Source organism: Macrobrachium rosenbergii, chromosome 14, assembly GCF_040412425.1.
Source record: "Macrobrachium rosenbergii isolate ZJJX-2024 chromosome 14, ASM4041242v1, whole genome shotgun sequence".
NCBI lineage: Eukaryota > Metazoa > Arthropoda > Malacostraca > Decapoda > Palaemonidae > Macrobrachium > Macrobrachium rosenbergii.
The window spans coordinates 8,557,803-8,580,164 of NC_089754.1; the positions used below are offsets into that span (position 1 = coordinate 8,557,803).

Sequence of the window (22,362 nt, forward strand, 5' to 3'; positions counted from 1 at the left end):
AAAACTTCAATGATAGGCACACAGGAAGTCCCGAGGGAGGACGAAGACTGAAGAGCTAAATAAACAAACGAGTGGAGACGAAAAACGGGTAGAGAGCAGTTAAAGGAATTATATAGACAAGTCATCAAACAACTTTTTTTGCTATTTTCATACACTAAACTCGGTGCACTGCGATGACTGCCTGTTATATCATAAACACTCATAAAGCCTCATTCATCGTATTTTAGCCTTTATAACAGGAATGAGATAATGAATTATCATAAGTGATTTTTACAGAGGGTTTAGGTTATCTTCTTCATGAAAATTCAGTTAATTATGTTCATAACATAAATCTCCAAATAATAATTAAGATAGAAAATAAATGAACGATGGGAAAATATGGTAAAAAATCTCACCCCCCTCAATGCGTTCGGGTCGTTTCGGCCTAAGTCGTTTCGGCCGTAAGCACGTTTACGTGCAAAATGGGCGCCGTGTTTAGTACCAGCCCCTTGGGGATGTACGTAAAACATTAAATAATAATGGTAAATACCATAAACATAACGGTAAATACCATAAACATAACGTCTTACATTGTTTTGGATGTTATGGCCTAAGTGACTTACGGCCGAAACGACCAGGACCGCCCTCAATCTCTCTCGGCGTTAGGTCTCTGTCATTACATACGAGAACATTGTTTCTGATAACCTCTTGGAGGCCGTTGCTCTTTGCCAAGATCCACTGTTTCTTCGTTTAGGAGAACAACCGAACAAGAGCAACAACATACGCATCCACTGTATAGAACAGATAGTCCCTGCTATGCGATGAAATTAGATAGAGCAATCGTATACAGGCCCAAACGAAAATGCTTTATAAGATACACCAGAATCAAAAGTTGGTAGCTTTACTGTAAGTCATTATTTTCGATCTGATGGAGATGATTAAACGTAGAGGAACTGGCAATTAGAAAAGAAAGAGAAAGTCTGCCCGCATCCCGGTTCACGATGACTGAAATGGCCACAGACTGTGTCCATGGTTTATATGAATGTAGACACAAAAAAAAGATAATATATTGAATTCATGGAGTGTTGTACTTACTTCCGAAAACTCGAGTTTGTCTGATATACATTTTCCCTCAAGAAAGCTTCTCCACGTGTTCCTATCGTGGAGGCGTATCTTCCAGTGGGCATTTGCCAGTAACCTAAATGCCCTGGAATATCTCTCCACCCATGCCTCAGTCCCGTCATAATAGTACGAGCGCCTTCAAGCGATTTTAACCCAATCACTCGTACTTCCGTCGGCCCTAAAAATTCCCAGTGATTCTAAAGCCTTATGAAGTCACTCAACTTGAAAAGCTTTTGGAAGTCACAGTGGCACAGTGGTTCATAAGTTTCTTGAAGTCACTGCAGTTGAAAAGCCTTTTGATGGAAGTTCAAAAGGTTCTTGAAGTCACTACACTCCACAGGCTCTTGAAGAAAAGGTAGTTTAAATATGTCACTACACCTTCGTTACAAATCTCGTTTGTAAGATAGCTGTTCATTGTATATGTATTTTCTTTCTTAAAAGGACTTCTTAGTCAACAGTTTAAGGTTAATAGACTCCCTTATGGGTAAAGTACATCGTTAGAGCTTAAATGAGTCGTCTGAAAGTTAATATTCTTCCTTAAAAATTAAAATCAAGTATAACTTACGTTCATATTTTTCTCGTTATTCCGTGTTATCAAGATTAGAATGTTTAGAGAGCATAGTTTACGTTCCACTTTTGATGCACATTCTCATTTTTCTCGGTTCAGTTGACATATCTTAGAGTTCAGGCAAACAAGCAATAGCCGATTCCAGCAGCTTTTTACAAAAACAAAAATAAAGTCGCAGACATTATATTTTTTCATGTTCTATTAATATATCACTGGGATATACGAATTCTAAATATAGTGCCGAGTTCCAATAATTGTTTAAAATAGTTATTTCCTCCCGGCCAAAAAAAAAGGATTTGTCAATATATTTTTCCATATAACTCATACCTAACACGTAACCTGATGTTAAATATTCACTAAAAACCGTTAATACATTTTCGTTTCGCTAATCAAATGCATATTTCCAAATGACCACTATTTACAGCATCTCACTTTTGCCATTCGAAATGAAACAAAGATTTTGCGGATTTTGTAAATAAAGTAGAGAACACTGAGCAGAGCACGCAAGATAAAACACCAAACCAGAAGACCTTATTGCACAAGGATATGAGGGAAAAGGCTCCCTATTACCGAGCACTAGGATATCCAAGGCGCCATGCCACGGGACATCCGGCTGACGAATGACAGTCGCATATCTGAATCCGAGTTTGTGTTTACGGCGTCGTAGTTTTCACGGTCGAAAGAACGAACGCCAACGAAGGACAAACTCAGATTGTTTAAACGGGAGACTCAAGGAAATCAGCCAAAGAATTTTAGTAAATTTGAACAAAGTATTCATGAATGAGGACGTTCCGTTCTGCCGGTCAAATGGAGAAGGTTACAGGTCTAGTTAACAAGAACAAAATGAGGTCCTTCTAGTACAGGTACGCTGTGGGAGGCTGCTGGCTTCCCAATTCTCTTGATCAAATCTACGATGTTTTTGTTAAATCCCCAACTTCAAAGATCAAAGGTGGAGCTGAACTTACTGGGAATGGTCATGCTCAAGTTTTAAAAGGACACAATTAAGCAGAAAGGAAGAAAAGGATCCAAAACTTGTGATCGCATTGAAGAACTCGAGAAGAGAGAGAGAGAGAGAGAGAGAGAGAGAGAGAGAGAGAGAGAGATTGTAAAATATAATGGAAAAGAATTTTGTCTTCCACGGTAATGTTGGTAAAGTTGCGTTTGGTTCTTGATTTGCAGTTGGTTACACAAGAATGATTACATAACAAATTCCCCACCACTCTCTTCAGATGAATGATTATTTTTCCTTTTCCCCTTTTCATTATTTCCATTTTCTCAGTTTATCGCAGTCACAAAACTATTAACAGTAAAAACTGGCATACAACTTTCTGATAAAAAGGATACCATAAACCATAAAATGCTGTTAATATACTGACATATAATGCGTTGTTTGAACAAAATAAGGCATGCTATATTAACTGCATTTAATCACCCAAGAGAAGCATAAACGAGTCTAAATGCCTGTGGTAATATTTCGATGTCTGAGATACGAACACGACTAGGAAGAACGAACGACGGACTTATTCAAAGCAAACAAGAGTTACAACAATGAAGGTCATCGATGCCGGAGGAAGGAAAAACAATGAACGAAGGATTAGTGGACGGCAAATGAAGTCGGACAATAGACAGCAAGGAACAGAGTAATTATACTAACCCGCGACTCTCCTGATCTTTGGAGTAAAAGCAAGTAGTCGGGGCTATAACGGATTAATTAATGGTCATCGGAAAATTGATAGTCAACTAAAGAGGGCTACATTACGTTGCCATTTCAACAAACCAAACTGTCAAAAATTAATCATAATTATCTAAGGTGCACATTCTATTTTGGCTAATCTGCGAGGACACATTTGTACCTGTAAAGGTTAAAAGAAGTGAGACAAATTTATTATTATAAAACTTGAAAAAAATTAACCTTTACAATAAAAGAAAACCCCAAATCATTGCCACACTTTCTGAAATGACCGTTACCCAAAGTCCACATATACAGATGCTTAATATTACTACCAGTGCAAATTACTCAACATCTACAGTATATGTGCAGATCTTGGTCTGACGTTTGATGGAATGATGAGAGAAGAGGTGAGTCACAGATAAGATCAAGAAAACAGGGGAACAGGATGTATGCTAGAAGACTTGGAAAAGACGAGGAGTGACTATAAAATCTAAAGTTTGAATATATGAGAGGATTGTTGGGCCAACTCTCCTTACTGAACAGAAGTGTGGATGTTAAATGTAAATGATAACGTAGTGCAAGAAGGTACGAAAATACAGGAAGTGTGGAGGCACGAAGGGTAAAAATGCTGTCATAGGTGAGAACAGTGTTTTGAAGTAGATTGGTCATGATTAAAGGAATCGATGGCTGAAATAGGAATAAAAATGCTGTGCATCAAAGGTGAATGATGTAATATGTAGTGTTTTTCTGTGTAACACAAGCTGTTAATGATTTTTAGCACAAGGTAACAATGATTAAAAAATGACATCTGATGGTCATCCACCTCCGTGTCAGACACATCCACCCCGTGTCCAGACACTCTCACCAATAGCCCCTGTATAGGTAAGTCAAATGGAAGTACTACCTGGGTTCGATCTTCGGGACGGTAAGCAAACTCCTAAGGTCAGGATTTGTTGTATCGTCCCCCACCTACGTTACTGTCGTTTTTTGATGGTAAGAGAGCACACTAATGTATATGTATGTTCATTTGCATACGCATATACATATACATTAGTGTATATGTATATGCATACGTGTATTTATATACACATAAATACATACATACATTATATATATACACACACACATACACACATATATATATATATATATATATATATATATATATATATATATATATATATATAATAAACTCAAATGCCGTGAAGGAAGCGTGAAACACATTGTCCTTTACTAGCAAAGGACCGTGTGTCGAAAGGCCTAGCAACCTCTCCGTTGTTTCACCTTCCTTCATGGCATTTGTCTTTATTTATACATTCATCACATTCCATATCTTCGTGATTAAGTTATATATATATATATATATATATATATATATATATATATATATATATATATATATATATATATGTGTGTGTGTGTGTGTGTGTGTGTGTGTGTGTGTGTGAATCTTAATTAAGATCTAACAAGTGGTTCTTGATCGTACCTTGAGACTGCGTAGATCTGATGAGTGTTGTCCTTAGTCTTGACCCGAAGAGTAGCTAGAGGGTCATCGGTCACCACCTTCCGCGGCGGCTGGGAGGTGGTGGGACCCCTTGTGACCAGCCACTTCAACATCCCCTTCTAAGCCACCTCCTCCTCCTCCTCCACCTCTTCCCCCCCTCCTGAAGGAATCTCTTAGGAACACCGGAGGAACCGCGTCCACGACATCATTCCTGTTGATGCAGAGAAAGGGGAGGCTTCATTTAATTGTCTGGGACATCTCACCTTTCAAGTTTAGACAGATGGATTTATCATCTGAGCACATTTTCTTTAAAAAAAATAGGAAATATAACTCACAGAGAACACGATGAATTATAACAAATAAACAATATAAAAACAAGGTTCATGAGCAAAATTATATAGTAATAAAAACATTGTGGATGGGGGAACATGAACCGTGTTTCATAAGTCACATGAATAATAGATCTGCTTTCTGATTAACAGCAAAAAACAGAAATCCTGCAAATATAATCATTATGCATGCGTGGGATGCTGCAGAGTGTTGAGATGTCTATTTCAGTGTAAATAATGGGAGAGCAGGAAGAAAGTCTCATGAGTAGGAGGAAGAGACAAATGAGGGTGGGAAGGAAGAGAGAGGAAAATTATCAGAGAAGTCGAGTCTCATCTCTTCTCTCCCTCTTGCAACTTACAAAGGGACTGTATACTTCGTAGTTTCTAAGAAGCTGCAGAACTCACCGAAATTCTATAGAAGAAGCTGAAATTTAAAGTTGTAAGTCGTTCAGGTGAACAAATATCTTTAAAGAAACCTAATTATGCATTCAAGCCGCGCGCGTGCATGCAGCATTGAATGATCTTATTCAAACATTCTGCCAGAAAGGAAGCGCAGAGATGACAACTATCTGTAAAGAGAGAGAGAGAGAGAGAGAGAGAGAGAGAGAGAGAGAGAGAGAGAGAGAGAGAGAGAGAGAGAGAGAGAGAGAAGGGGTGACATCCTGATTACAGACAAAAACAAGCCACGGTCTGACTTCCTCTTGAAAGGGAAACCTCAGCCGAGGAATTCTGCACAAAAAGGGAGCCAGAACGCGGCTTCGTCGTCTCTCCGAGGGAAAGAGTGGGTAGAAAAAAGGAAGAGGGAGAGTTCAATTAGATGAGGCTCCCTCCACCCCTCATCCTTCATGAGATGTTCTCTTGGAATTCACGAAGTCCGCACCTTTATGGGAGGGTCGGCTTTCATACCATCATGAAAATTTGTATTTTACACGTCGTTCGTTCCTTCGGCGTCAAGCCTCCACGATTTCCCATTATCCCATCCGTCGAACAGAGGGCTGGATAAGGACGTAAGTATTCCAGTCCCGTCGACATCTAAACTTAAATAAATACCCCTGATAAAGATGTTATTCAGTAAATGGAGTTCCAAAAGGATAACTGAATCACGTACCTTGCTTCACGAGAGTGTAATGTGAGTGTTTCACTACTAGACATCGCTAAAAACTTCCCTTGAAACTACGTTAGATTTTCAACCGATGTGAGGTACTAATAGGATAGACTGCATATTACAAACGCCAAGGAAAAAATTAGAAAAATTAACCAAAAAAAGAAAGTAGTTTTGAGAGAAAATCATGGAAATGGAAGGCTTCCGCGTGAGTCATTAAAGAGCAAAGGCTGTACTGCAAATTTTATCGTGGGAAACACATTTTAATAACCAGTTTACTCAGGCAAAGATACAACATGACTTAATCGTCCTCAATTATATCCGATAATTTATGTGTGGCTGAACAATTACCGCTAACCCCGACGAGCAAGTGACTGCAATCACACCTCCGAGTGGGGCTAAGGACTTCCCTGTGGTTACAGGTCAGCCTAAAATACTGGCATGCTCTTCTTGTTTTCTTAGACAAATTCAAGAAAAAAAAACGCACAGCAACCGAATATAAAGGATGCTGGGAAGAACAAAGTGGTATGAAAGTTGCAAAGAAGGAAATAATAATGGAAACTAATAAACTAGTTGTTTTACGAAATTTAGGCTGTGAAACCAAGCACTGGGGAACTTTCACCGCTTAAGACGGTGGGAAGGGGAGCAGGAGTGGTTGAACAAGACGAAAGAGATTTATAAAACAAAGAAAATGAAGCACACGGCTGTGAAGGTGGCACTGGGAAAAAACCCCACAGATTCACTAGGAAGTACCAGTTGGAGAGGTTGGACAGCAAGATTAAAAGAAGGAAGCGAGAATGGGAGTATAATGAAAAGATGCAAAGTATGTGCAGCCAGGGGCCGAAGGGACGCTTAAAACAACCTTTAGTAATGCCTACAGTTCACCTCCTACAGGGATATTAAAGGAAATGAAGTCGACAAAAGAAGTAGCGGCGGAAAGGCCCCCCGCCCCCGCAAAAAAACGAAATAATGACGGTAGGAAGCCGGAAGGTTTACAAATACAAACAAGGTGAGAAATTAAATGGAAGGGAGAAGCGGTTATAAGTCGAGTTTCCAAAACATGGAATAAAACAATAGATTATATTCAAATCAATGTTAAGAAACGAAGTCACAAGCTTTCAAATAAACGAGGTTATGAAATGTAATTTCACTGATTTAAAAAAAGGTCATTCACTGTCGCGTCAATCGCACCTTACACTAACTTGTGAGGCTTTCGATTATAAACGTTGCATTACATGACATTGCCAAGAGAATGATCGTTAGCTTTTATCATGATCTGTGATCGATGGCATCAGTATGACTGGCTGGCTTAGACACATTATCAGGTACAAAAAAAAAAAGAATGGTAGGTGAAGAAAGAATGAAGTAATCATAGATTTATGCTATATCATATCGTAAATTGTGTACATTTTGGAGTAATTTTTGAACCGTGGAAAAATGAAAATTGGCAAAAATTTCAAGCTGATGGGAAGCAGTAAACTAAAGTTCATCAGTAGTAGCAGTTCTTAGGTTAGTTATAAATAGTTCCGAATTCAGTTTCTTAACTTTTATAAGTGCACGGACGGTTTAATTTCGGAAACTTGTTATTGTCTATCTAGTTAGGAAAATTTCAGATAAATCCTACTATTTTCTTTTTCTCTTCTCTTACAAGGCTGAGAATCTCTGCATCGCTATCAGTGCAAAGACGCACCATTCTGTCTTGTCAGTCACTGGATGAGCGACCATCACCAATACATGAGAGGCATTCAGATCTCCGCCACATCTCCCATCTCGACCAGTGAAGACGAAACATCGTTGGGTCTGGTCAGTACATAGATGGCTGACCACCAATGAATTACTCTGCAGAGAACGCCAAACTTGAGACTAAATCTATACTTCTGTGACATGACGTGTCTTTGTATCAGCCTTGTCAAACTTTTTGGAGAATTTAGGTTTCGAACCTGCTATTCCTAGTTTCATCTGAAGCAGATTTGCCTCGGTCACGACCATCTCTTCACTTTTACTAGAGGTAATATTTCAACCTGTTATAAGGCAAGTTTGTTATCCCCATTCAGGACGTGCTTACTTTGGTCTTCTTTCGTCTGAGGTGGGACCGAAGCCGCCATATTCAGTCTACTGACTCCCTTGGTGACCTGGCAAGGTAATCTATAGCAGGAACGGTGCTTTGGGGACTGCTTATTTCCTTTTAAGACAACAATCTTCCCTCAGTTTGCTTTTTATTTTATCTGCAGAAAGGTTCCGTCTTTGATGAGGTCGGTTCACGCCTGCCATATGGTTGGAACCCATTCTCTTCTGCATTATCTCTTTACTTTTCGTTACCTTTGGATCTCGGCTTAATTGCCCATTTTGTCACTTCCATTTATCCATTTACAATGAATGCCTCTCTCTCTCTCTCTCTCTCTCTCACAAAGGAATCATGTCCTGATAAATTTTAACTATTACTTGTTAAAACAAAGATTACTAGAAATTAAATTATTTTATGCATTACACTCTAAACTTAACCTTCCCAAAATCCGACGTCTGGGCACGACTCAGCAAAGCAAGATACGGAAGCAATTAAAAGTGTCGTCATAAAAATGGTTACTTGAGTCGGAGAACATGCGGACAGAGTAAAAGAATTTCGTACCTCTGATTGAGGTTAACTACTTCGTCTGGCGTCAGCTCAGTGGTTGCTACGTAACATTCTCGTCACTTTTGCGATCTATCTCCGTCTTTTTTTTCCTTTTTTCCCTTCTATCACTCCATTCCAAAGTTTACCTCTTCTAAAGGTCTGGCCGACACATGTTTATATATCTGAGACTTTTTAAACACTGTTTTTTATGGAATTTGATGAAACAGCGCAAAATCTTTGGATAGCCAGAAATGTAACCGTGTCTTTTCTATGAAATAGTGAGAAATAAAAAATCAAGATGAGATTCGTCTTTGACATTTGCTTTATTCCTGCTTTCGAATCTGTTATACCCATAAAACTTATTAATGTGCTACATTCTGGTTAAGTGGCTAGCATAGTCACCGCACAAACGAGAGAGAGAGAGAGACTGCGTTTACAAGGCTATATGGATAAATTTGTTTGTTTTCGTATTCAATATAACCAAAACACAACGTGCACAGGAAACACTGGCGATAACGTTGAGAAAACGAGAAATCAGTGACGGAAAGCACATACTGGCAACTCATCACTGCAAAACAATGCGGCTAACAGAATGGCTTTCAAAAAGTGAGAGTAAACAAGTAAAAAATGCACCGAAGTTTCTTCGGCGCAATCGAGTTTTCTGTACACCGTATAATGCTGTATGATCTTAGTAACTGTCCATGAAACTTTCAGCCACAGCCCGGTGGTGGTGTGTGTTGTTGGCCCCTATAGCGGTGCCAGACGCACGATCATGGCTAAGTTTAACTTTACATAAAATAAAAACCACTGAGGCTAGATGGCTGAAATTTGGTATGTTTGATGATGGATTGTGGATGACCAGCGTACAAGTTTGCAGCCTTTAGCCTCGGACAGCAAAGTGACAAAGCCGTCACAATAGTTTTCTTTTACAGAAGACTAAAACGTGAATTCGTGATAGATATAAGCGAGATCTTAAATGTTGACGGGAAATCTTGAGGCTTTGGCCATCAGTCAAGAAACTAAAGCTCTGAGGCCCTCTATAGCTTTGAGGAAAACAAATTAATAACGACTGATTGGTTACAATGTCCGAAGCGGAAGCGTCAAATGGAAACCGATGCCAATAAATGGCATCAAAGCTTTCCATCGATGGAAAAGAGGATGTAATCAAATATAATTGCAGATTTAATAACTGCCCACAGAACAAATTAAACCATGATGACGGTTTACGTATGGGTGCTAAAACGACACACGCATACAGAGAGAGAGAGAGAGAGAGAGAGAGAGAGAGAGAGAGAGAGAGAGAGAGAGAGAGAGAGAGAGAGAGAGAGAGAGAGACAGCATGCCCTAACCTTGAAGGTTCTCAACCACACTGACTAAATTTGATTTTCACCTTATATCTGTTCGAAGGTAACTCACGAACAATACGGTGACGCTGAGCAAAATTCTTAGTAAAATGTCACGATTATTAATCTGATTTTGAGCAAAATCGCCTTCAGATTCTCACTCGAAGTAAGGTGTCGTAGTTCTGACCGATTTCAAGCAGGATCCCGCTATTTTGAGCACAATTCTACGTAAATCGTCACAAGTGTATTTCTATTTTAACGTGTAATGTAACAATTGTAGGTCTGATTCTATACAAACACATATACATATATACACACACACACACATATATATATATATATATATATATATATATATATATATATATATATATGTATATATATAATGTAATTATAGTTATGAGGACTGTTGTGTCCAAATATTTGACCTACGACAATAGCCCGAGGTAAAACTGAATAAATCTCAGGGAATTGCATTTTTCACTGGTTTTACAACATTTCCATGTGGATAATGCTTTATAGTTATGCAGTGTTATAAGTTCTATTGATTTTACTTTTTTCTTATCTCCAACCCCTTTCTTTCATTTTTGCCAGGTTTTCACTTCTCCATCATGGTCATGCTTTTCATTTCCTTCGTACCTCATTTCAGGGTAGTTAGTATCTATATTTTTACATTGCGATCTTGTTATTCTTGTTCTCAATGCGATTGTTTCACATTCCATATTTTCCAGCTGAGGGAAGCACATGATCTTGAACCCTTTCACGCGTATAGTCATTTCAGTCTTCTCCTCTCGCATGTGTTTGACTGATTTAAATCTATAGAGAGGAGTCGGTCTGGTCTCTGCAGTGTCCAGTCGTTAGTCAAGCATAGTCCCAAGAGCTCAGTGGACACAAAAGGAGTCCTTCTACTGAGATGACTGCCATTGCTAACAGCGTCTTTACACACCCTTGATTAGGCATTCTGTGCGGCGTCCCCTTTCAGCATTTCCGCCTACGAGACGTCGTTTTTATCCCGATCGTACCTACGCCTAGTTCCCTGACACTCCACCCACGGCCACCATCACGCCCACAGAGTCAACGCTGGGATCTCTCGCCTCCCATGCCTATGCAACCCTTTCCCCACCCTCCCGGCACCGATCGTAGAAAACCCACACGAGTGGTGTGACGTCAAGGTGGAGTAGGAGCCATTTACACAGCCGTGGGCGTGATTGAAGCAGATGAGGGGCTTGTTTATACTTCGAGAGCCCACCATGATTGCAATCTCGCAGGAAATTATAAAACAGGGAGGCCAATTTAGACAATTTAACAAGAGGAAGATACAAGTACCACAGCTCTGCCAGCACAGTGGCCGACATGATTTGCAAGTTAATGAGATCGTTCTCGGATGTATTGCGCTGTTAACGCATTCACCTAAAGTACACATCAGACGTGGGAGTAAGAAGAAGAGTAGGAAGAAAAGGAGGGGAGTAGAAGGAGTGGCCTGCAGATTACAATCTTATTTGAAAGACGATGAGCAGCAAAAATACCAATTATACGACACCCACAGTCAAGGAGAAAAAAATACATGTAACACTGACTGGGCTTTGCAGCGGAACATCTACTATTACATGAATATGAAAACAGTGATAAATGAGTTAAAAAGGACTTCTGGTGGTAGGTCGCTCTTCATTTATCTAAAAAAAACTGTATAGGCAATGAACAATGTACTACTTGTCCCAGTGACTAATGAGATGACGGTTACTTCTACTGATAAAGATTTTTCAGGTCACTGAGCAAAGACAAGTTAATTTACCTTTTTAAGCTGTAAATAATCGTATTCAGAAGTCACCACCAATTTACTTATTTCCTTAATTTGACTTCCATAATCCAAATAACCTCTACATCAATCAAACGGAATCTAAGATGTTTACGGCGTGTTCAGGCATGTGATTGAACGGTTTTCCTTTTTGCGCTGTGTAACTATTCTTAACCACAACAATCAATTTTAACAATTAATAAGTAAAATAAAGCTTACAAGGACGTGACAAATAGGATTAAAGTGTAATCTTCAGACTAAAAGGTATTGGAAATTTGTCAGTACAAAGACTCCAGCTCCCAGAGTAATCCTGCGAAATCCACTCATCTTGTTGCTAATACACAGGCAAGACAAATATGAACAAATACACACCCACACACACACTTACACTGACAGACATACACTCATATTTATATATGTTTATATACACTATATATATGTGCATATATATCTTTTTTATTTTCCTTTGATATTCGGTATTTATTTACCTATTAATCCTCTATTTAAAGTCACTGTCATTTAACGCATTAACGAATGAATTAGATTGTTTATGTTCAAAGTAAGCATACAGCGACACAAGGAAACCCGGTTAATCACGTTATTGAACTAACTTGAAATGTGATATATATACTTATATGACTTATATATACCTATATATTATATATATATATATATATATATATATATATATATATATATATATATATATATATATATATATATATATACATATACATATACATACATACACAACATATATATATATATATATATATATATATATATATATATATATATATATATATATATATATATATATATATAGATAGATAGATAGATAGATAGTGCACACGTCTCCTATCGATACCAAACGAAACAGAATCGGAGTCCCCCAAGCGATGCAAAAAACCGTGAAGGAAGACAATAGCAGAATGATCATTTCATGCTCCGAAGTATCTGCCCTGAAGGAACCCTGATTGCGTGAAGGATAATGAACGAACGCACAAAGTAATTACTCAGGAACAAGGCTACGCTTCTTTTTGAACAGTTCCTGAAAGTCTCTGTTAGAATGAGGACGCTTTTAGGCCTGCGTATTTCTGAAGACATGACAATGTCTTTCCTTCTCCCTGCGTTTCATCTGGTGGTAAGTGTCCTAATAAGGTTTGGCTCGTTTGAATTTATTCTGATTTTCATTTTTCTTCAAAAGCTTTCTAAAGGTCTTATGGATCTTTCTTTTATTCATTTTGGATTATATTACACTGTTCTGACTATGTCTGCTTGGCAGCACTTGCTAATGTAGAGTTTTAGCTTTCTGTAAAGAAACTACTGAGACGGCCATTTGTCTGTTCGTCCACACTTTTTCTCTCTGCCTTCAGATCTTAAAAACTACAGAGGCTAGAGGGCTGCAAATTGGTATGTTAATCACCCACCCTCAAATCATCAAACATCAAATTGCAGCCCTCTAGCCTCAGTAGTTTGTATTTTACTTAAGGTTAAATTTAGCCATAATCGATATAGGACAGACCACCTGTGGTTAGTTTCATGGGCCGCGGTTCATACAACATTATACCGAGACCCCCAAAAGATAGATCCATTTTCGGTGGCCTTTATTATACGCTGTACAGAAAACTCGATTGCGCCGAAGAAACTTCAGTGTATTTTTTACTTGTTTAATTGATAAATACAGTTTCAGAAACACCATGGTGTTCATTCATTTACACACACACACTCACACACACACACACAACACACACACACACACACACACACACACAGAGAGAGAGAGAGAGAGAGAGAGAGAGAGAGAGATTTTAGATGTATTGCAAATAACAATGTTCTTGTAAAGTCGTCCACCGTAGATTTTCGGAGATTTTCCATCTTAAAACGGAAGTATGATTAAGAAGATGAAGCAACTGAAGCCTGAAAAGCGACCTTCCCGAGGAGGAGAGAACACCTCAGTGAAGCGGAATTCCTTAAAATAGAGAAAGAAAGAAAGAAAGAAAAAACCAAACCGCATGACCCCCAATCCCCGTCCAGAAAAAATGGGAAGAAAATACTTACACCAGCCATATTTTTTTATGCAAATAATTTTATGGCTCACTTTCCTGTCACCTCAAGGAAACTTGGGAATGTCTAAAATGTAAAATATTTGCCAGAAATGAGGGAAATGGCGTCAAACACTGTACGTCCTCGTAACAGAGTGAATTACAGATAGATTACTATTTATGAATAATAGTTGCCGTAGAATTAGAGAAGAATAACATGGTCAAAAATCGCTGAATAGATAAAACGACTGAAGGAAACTGAAATTACTGTTCAGAAATGCGAAATACTCTCCCTGGTAATGAACTTAATAAACGCGAGTCACCCTTTTCTTCCGTTGTTTGCTTGCACTCAGTTGCTTTTCAGGCTTCGTTGTAAACCACTACTGCTTAAATTCGTGGCAACATCCGGAGAAGTTTGGTTTCTTGCATGGCCAGGTCGCACATCCTAGTCTCAACCCTGGCTTGGGACTAGCATAAGTATGCAACACCTCATGGCATCCCCCCTCCCCTCTCCCCTACCCTTACCATTCCGTGATACATAGCAACCGGAGACGACAATAAACGTCATGGTGGGCACTTAGTCAGGGACAGGCGCCGCAGCCTCAAGTGACGTGAACATTATCGCAAGTGTCCAAAAGCAGCTTGGATTGCCCCGTTAACGGGTCGGATCCCATTCGGAAGGCTATCTGGTGGTGTTAGGAAGGAATCGCTCTCCTTATACAGGCCCCGCGAGCTTGTCGGGCGCTGACATACTTCGGAGGCGGTCTCATTTTTATTGAGACTGATCAAGTGAGAATCTCTGTCACTTAAATGAGGCATATCTCTCTTAAACAGGGCAGTGGCCAGAGAGAGAGAGAGAGAGAGAGAGAGAGAGAGAGAGAGAGAGAGAGAGAGAGAGAGAGAGATAAAATATCTATAAAAGCATATCAGCCACTAAGTCCAATCAACGATCATCGAAAGTCCAGAGACACGGCAGCAAGATACAAAATGTTGACCTATTTGACTAGACACGGTACCCCTGCCATGGAGGAGGTAAATGGTTATATCTACTGACATGTTTCTTTAATCTTCTGTCTTTAATGTGTTTCTGATCCGCGAAAAATCATTCCTACTTATTTGCTGTCCCCCAGAAAACGATAATTACTTCTCTCCTAATCGTTACCACCAACACTAAAATCGGACATTGTCTCCAATTTTTCCCTTCAAATTGCGTGTTTGGGCAAATAATTATTTCATAATACATGCACTATATTAAAGGGTAATTTATATATATAGAAGTGATCTGCAATAATTTACTTCTAAATTATGAACGACAACAACTATAATGATAATAATAATGAGGATTTTTGGTATGAGTAAACTGTCTCTCCCTCAAGGCTGACTTACTTGCATTCAAGGACATGTCAAGAGGAAATTCAGCTTGAATCTTACATTTGTACCGGTCGATAGAATAATTTTCTATACTCTGGTCTGAATTTAACATATTTTCAATTGCATGACAGACTATTTTCTCCCCACCAACACATCTTAAAAAAAAACCCTTTAGGCGGTATTCATTTCATATTTTCTATCATGTCTACAATCTGAATCTTAAAATAATAATAATAATAATAATAATAATAATAATAATAATAATAATAATAATAATAATAATAATAATAATAAAATAACTAATCCTGACAGCGTATTGCACTCACACAGAATCCTGACCTTCACGGACAATGGAGAAGTGAGTAAGAAGAAGAAGAAGAAGAAGAAGAAGAAGAAGAAGAAGGACCCCACCCATACAAAGACATGCTCTTCCTCCACCGGTTGTAGCATATCCAGAGAATATTCTACTCAGCGAGACCCAGAAGATTATGAGGATCACCCGACGAGCATTAAAATACATACACTGTAATTTCTCGTCTGATACGAAATGAAATAATAATAAAAAATGATTGCGTTCACAAACACATTGTGGTGCTGTCGTAAATCACGCTGTTCTTTTAGTTGTATTCGTTGTTAAAAGAAAACATATTCCTACAATAACTGATTTCTTAATTCTCCAGATTGCATTAGATTATCAGCACTATCGACGTTTTATGGAAAAAATAATAATACTAAAACGATTGCGTTTCCTAAACTATTCTAATACTATCGTAAACTATATTATTATTTTAGCTGTACTCATTGTTGAAGCCGTTAAAGATAAAAAAAAATCCCTGCAATAACTGATTACTTATTTTCCCAAACCGCATCAACTTATCAGCCCCATCGACACTACTTGAGACGTTATTGTCATCATACTTCTTACTGTCGCGTAGCCCCGATTTTCTTTGTCTCAGATATTTAATCGAAAAATTGCACCGCATCGAAATCCACATTTTTATGATGATGCCTTTTAAGCCTAATTAATGAGACTTTCACGGATAAAGACCCCTTTGGACAAGTTGGATTTTTACTTTAGTTACGCAAATCCACAAATGACTGATAAAATGAAAAAAAAAAAGATAATTTCCAAAAAACTTGATGCTTGAATTCAATATACCAAGTTGGTAAAGCACTTCATAAGAACCTCATTTCCATTAAGCAAAATTCATCATGCTGTAATGCACCCTTTCTGTACTCTCTCTCTCTCTCTCTCTCTCTCTCTCTCTCTCTCTCTCTCTCTCTCTCTCTCTCAGTCAGAAAGCTCTGAGAGCGAGGAGGAAAGGAGAATAAAGCCTTTTTCTACGTTTTGGAAGAGAGAGAGAGAGAGAGAGAGATTTCTCCTGGAGATGAATAAAGTTCGCTGTTGCAAGTATATTATTACAATTCGTGAGTCTGATTATCTTAATTGTTCTGTAGGGGAATTTACATTTGTGAACAAAAATTCAAATTGTCTGAAATATCTTTTTTAAGGAATAGGACATTCTTAAATTAAATGATTAAGGAATGAATGACAAGTGTTTGAATGCCCGCATGAAGCACACAAAAATGAGAATCCAAATGGTAAAAACTCAACCGGAAATGTATGCCCATAAATCCAATCCATACACAAATACAGCAAAGATAAACACGGAATTTATACAAAAACTGAGATTCTGTGTATGACGGGTAACGGGAAATATACACATTGCAGGAGTCTCCAGAGGCACACGTGCGTGGGTGCAGGTGGATAGTGCGACCCATTCCTTTTAAGGGCCGTATCCTGGGCTCCCCCTGACAACACCCATCCGATCGAGGATATAACACGCATAAAAGAGAGAGAGAGAGAGAGAGAGAGAGAGAGAGAGAGAGAGAGAGAGAGAGATACAACTGGTATACTGCGTTACAATCTCTCTACGTAGAGATGAAAAACTCCTCCGTATTCAAGCACCTCTTAGCTAAGTATAATGTGCTTGCATAATCGGGGCACTTACGAAAAGGTCCGCTGAATCATTCAACCGTACTACAACAACAATTAAATTTTCAACTTACATAACGCAACAAGATGTGTATATTAGTGCTGTGATACATTTATACTCATAAATATAATAATAATAATAAAAAACAATTGGGCCTCCAAACTACTGCGTACGTTTACTTGACACAATAGAAAAATATTCCCTATTAATAAAAAAAAATCAGTGACTAAAAAATACAGGTTTTACGCTGCTTTGAACTTCAGTCAAATCATATATCATTTGACCAAGGACCTTGGAGTGTGACATCCTAATCTACAGGACATTAATGTCCTATTTTTTTCTTCTGGTAAAAAACGGGGCGTTAACCCTTTGTCATATACTTCGCGGGTCTCCAGGGAAATTATGATATGCGGATTTTAGCACAGTAAAATCTTAAAAAAAAAAAAAGTTTCAGTAACATGACAAAAATTTAACCTTAATAATAGACGGAAACTCTTTCTTCTGCTTTTGGAGAATTCCAAAAAGAATTATCTTTGTAGTGAAAGGTAAGAAACAATGATTAACAATGGAAAAAGTATGAAATGAAAATATAAAACACTAGTTACGGAACAAAGGGAACTCCCAAAAGTAATGAAACGTAACACAACCCATTCGATAGAACGTATGCCTAATAAATGAAAACTATTTCATATAACCCAGTCAATACTACCAAAGAAAGAAAAAATAGAGGGAGAACTATTTTTTTTATAATTCAGCAAATGCAACTTTATTGAATATACCGGGCCAACTGTTTCAATAACCCAGCCAATACAGAACAATTAAAAAATGTAAAGAGGAAAAATAAACTTTACAGCAGATCGCCTTTGGAAGAAACAGAGAGGTCTCTCTCTCTTTCTCTATCGTCACACGAAAAAAAATCTGCCATCCAAATTGAAGTGACGTAGGCGTCCAAAGATGAATGAGCGGGTCGAGACGAGTGTTGGAGTCTTGATTTACATGAACGAACCGCTAAGTGGTTGTCACGCGATCAGACAATATGGGCTTTCGGCATCAACTCTGTAAAACGCTCTCTTATTGCATATCTTCACCATGGGGAAGTTTAGTGTTTTTCCGCATTATTATTTTTACCATCACTCTGATCTCCTTAAAATTAAACATGGTCCCCTAATAATGACGACATTATCTCAAGTTCAAGACTTTAAGGTTACAATAAAGACAAAAAAACCAAGTGCAGATATCTCTGCAAATATAATCATTTGTACGAAAATGTTAATATTTTTTCATTATCTATGAAGTCCCAATCATTTGACACCTCAAGGTCTTGTCACATACTCCAAAATTGTAAACGAAGTCCCGTGTTTATGGAGATATTTAAAGCCAAAGCATTCACAGACGTTCGCTGACGCGTAGCGCAGATAAAAATATCAGAACATCTGAAAAGCTCTTTAGAAATTCGTAAGATTACAAGACGTAACTTGGCCGATTTCTATCGGGATTCTCATAGCTTTCAAATTGCACAATAATCAGGTCAATAAATTTTCTAATCGATTAATGAAATTTAAACATCACATCTTACATAATATTAGATTTGCCAATCTGTCAACTATGAAGTTGTTTGCAATATTAATAATCAAAAGAATTTACACCTAATTTCGAAATTACTGTCTGCATTTCCAGGAAGAATCAAAGCTCATATCTTTGATTGAGGAAGGCAATTAGCAAATTAACAAATAAATATACAAGTATATATATATATATATATATATATATATATATAATATATATATATATATATATATATATTTTGTTAATCACCTTTGTTCAAAGTATGAGCCTTAAATCTTTCATATAAATGCAGACAATAAATAATATATTTTCATAATGTTAGAAGGGGAACTGATAGATTACAAAATATCATCAAATCAGTCCATTAGAGACGTATTCCTTGTGCATGTATAATAATAGTAGTAGTTGTAACATTTTAGTGTTCTGTAAAAGGAAACTATTGAGATGATTATTTGTCAGGCCGTCCGCAAATTTTCTTCCCGAAATTCTGTCCGCCCAAAATATCATCAAATCAATCCATTAGATATTAAAAACAAACATTTTAGTGTTCTGTAAAAGAAACTAGAGGGCTGCAAATTGGGATGTTGATCATCCACCCTCCAATAATCAAACATAACAAATTGCAGACATCTAGCCTCAGTAGTTTTTATTTTATTTAAGGTTAAAGTTAGCCATGATCGTGCGTCTGGTACCGCTATAGGTGTAAACAACACAGGCCACCACCTGGCCGTGGCTGAAAGTTTCATGGGCCACGGCTGAGAGTTTCATGGGTCGTGGCTGAGAGTTTCACACAACATTAGGCGCTGTACAGAAAACTCGACTTCGCCGGAGAAACTTCGGCGCATTTTTTACTTTAATGACAACACTCAGATACGCAATTGTCTTAAAGTATACAGTTCCTAACAGAACTCCTTCCGTTGCTTCTTTTTTATTTTAACACAAGGGCATGACAAGTTCATTGCCTTTTGACTTACATATAAATGTATACATAAGATATATATATATATATATATATATATATATATATATATATATATATATTTATTTATATACATACATTGATATATAATACAATCACGTTTCTGTACAGCGTATAATGCTTTATGAAAATCTCAGCCACGACCCGGTGGTGGCCTGTGTTGTTGACACCTATAGCGGTGCCAGACGCACGATCATAGCTAACTTTAACCTTAAATACAATAAAAACTACTGAGGCTAGAGGGCTGCAATTTGTTATTTTAATGATTGGAGGATGGATAATCAACATCCCAATTTGCAGCCCTCTAGCCTCAGTAGTTTTTAAGATCTGAGGGCGGACAGATAAAGTGCGGACGGACAGACAAATAGCCATCTCAATAGTTTCCTTACATATATATATATATATATAATTTATATATATACAGTATATATATATATATATATATATATATATATATATATATATATATATATATATATATATATATATATATATGCAGTCAATTATATATATGCACATGAATCCACTTGGGTGAAAAAAAAACGATTAATATACAAACAGACATACATATCATGTATATAAATAGATGACCTGGAACCATGACTATTTTACACTGACTGAGATTTTTTAACGGAGCTCTCATCTGCGTAAAATAAAAAAAAATTCCTAAATCCGTTCTACGTCAGAATCTAGGTGACAAATTTCATACTAAAGCAATCATCACAATCACATGAGAAAAGCAGGACATTCCCGTTTACGGAAATTTTATTCTCTGTTCGTTGGTATAAGGTAAAACGACGTAGGCCTCTCGTCTGCATGTGGAGGTTGGGGTGGGCATATACTCACTAGTGAATCTTGGACACTGGATGAGATGCCACTCAAGCACGTCTCCTGAATATAATAGAATAAAGAATTTAAGCCAAAGGCCAAGCGCTGGGACCTATGAGGTCACTCAGCGCTAAAAGGAACATTGAGGGTAAAAAGGTTTGAAAGGCGTAACAGGAGGAAAAAAGTTAAGCACACCTTAGTTTAACCAGACCACTGAGCTAATTAACAGCTCTCCTAGGCCTGGGCCGAAGGATTAGGCTTATTTTACGTGGCTAAGAACCAACTGGTTACCTAGCAACGGGACCTACAACTTATTGTGGAATCCGAACCACATTATACCGAGAAATGAATTTCTGTCACCAGAAATAAATCCCTCTAATTCTTCATTGGCTGGCCTGAGATTCGAACTCGGGCCTAGCAGAGTTCTAGTCGAGAACCCTACCGACTCGTCCAACGAGGAACTAAAGGAAAAGCCCGCAGTTGCACTATGGAAAAATTGTTAGGAGAGTGTGGGAAGTAAGATGGAAAAAAGAGAATATGACTGGCGATACAGTAAAAGGAATAAAAAAGGTTGCAGCCAGTGGCCGAAAGGACACTGCAAAGAACCTTAAGTAATGCGTACAGTGCACAGCATGAGGTGCACTGACGGCAATACCCCATACGGAACGCGCCTCCTGACGTCTTTTAGCCCCTCGGCGCCGAATGCTGCACTAAGCAGACAACAGCTGGACACAACTGAACGCAATCACGTTCACGACACAGATGTCACGCAAGCATGAATACGCCTGACTTCATTTTCGCCATCAACGTGGGCTGTATGGAGCGAAGCTTCTCGGTAAGACAAATTTAATTTTGAAATTATAAAATTATTCAATGGCGTCTCCTTCGGATAACTCTTAAAAGAATGAATCAAAAAGAACAGAATGATTCTGGCAATAAGGATGGTATATTCCTAAACTAAAAGATGAGAAATACAAAATTCGAAAAATAGGAATGCGGAGGGATTTCTGGAATTGCACATCTCTGGGAATAAGTGACTGCAATATCATCAACTACTGCAATACTGCTGCTGTAAACTTATAATATAATAACTATGCGGTTACCGAGAATTTCCTTCGGATGGACAATAAAAAATGGCGTTACGAAAGGGAGAGCGTTCATACTCTTCAAGTACGAACAACAGAAGTTATGGGTTTCATCGTCGTACCCACAATAAAGGCAGTCAAGATTTGCGATTGCTCAAGAATGCAACCAATCTCCGTACAACTTTTGCCACTGAACACTGGAGAGAGAGAGAGAGAGAGAGAGAGAGAGAGAGAGAGAGAGAGAGAGAGAGAGGCATACGAAAGTGAAGCGAACTGACGACCCCAAACAATCCAGCATTCGAATGAAAAGGCACCGCTCCGGTTGGTCTTTCGACTGGGTTTCAAGAACCTGAATGGGCAAAAGGACACGCCTTGGAGCACTTTCACTTTTCTCTCGTCTCTTCCGAGGCGGAGGTCCTACTCATGCCAAAGTATCCTTTAGGAACATAATAAGGATAAATTACAA

General features: G+C 38.1%; 1 protein-coding gene across 3 annotated transcripts in view; it reads right to left on the bottom strand.

The window, feature by feature from the left end:
- Positions 1-22,362, bottom strand: part of LOC136845713 (uncharacterized) — a 229,204-nt gene that overhangs the window by 11,343 nt on the left and 195,499 nt on the right. For 2 of the 3 annotated variants that reach the window (XM_067115888.1, XM_067115889.1), the window contains exon 3: positions 4,828-5,056. In XM_067115888.1, coding sequence (XP_066971989.1) covers positions 4,828-4,958 — 131 coding nt within the window. In that variant the 5' untranslated portion in view covers positions 4,959-5,056. Of the gene's footprint in view, positions 1-1,074; positions 2,213-4,827; positions 5,057-22,362 lie in introns of those variants that run through there. The other variant, XM_067115887.1, reaches the window with a different exon arrangement.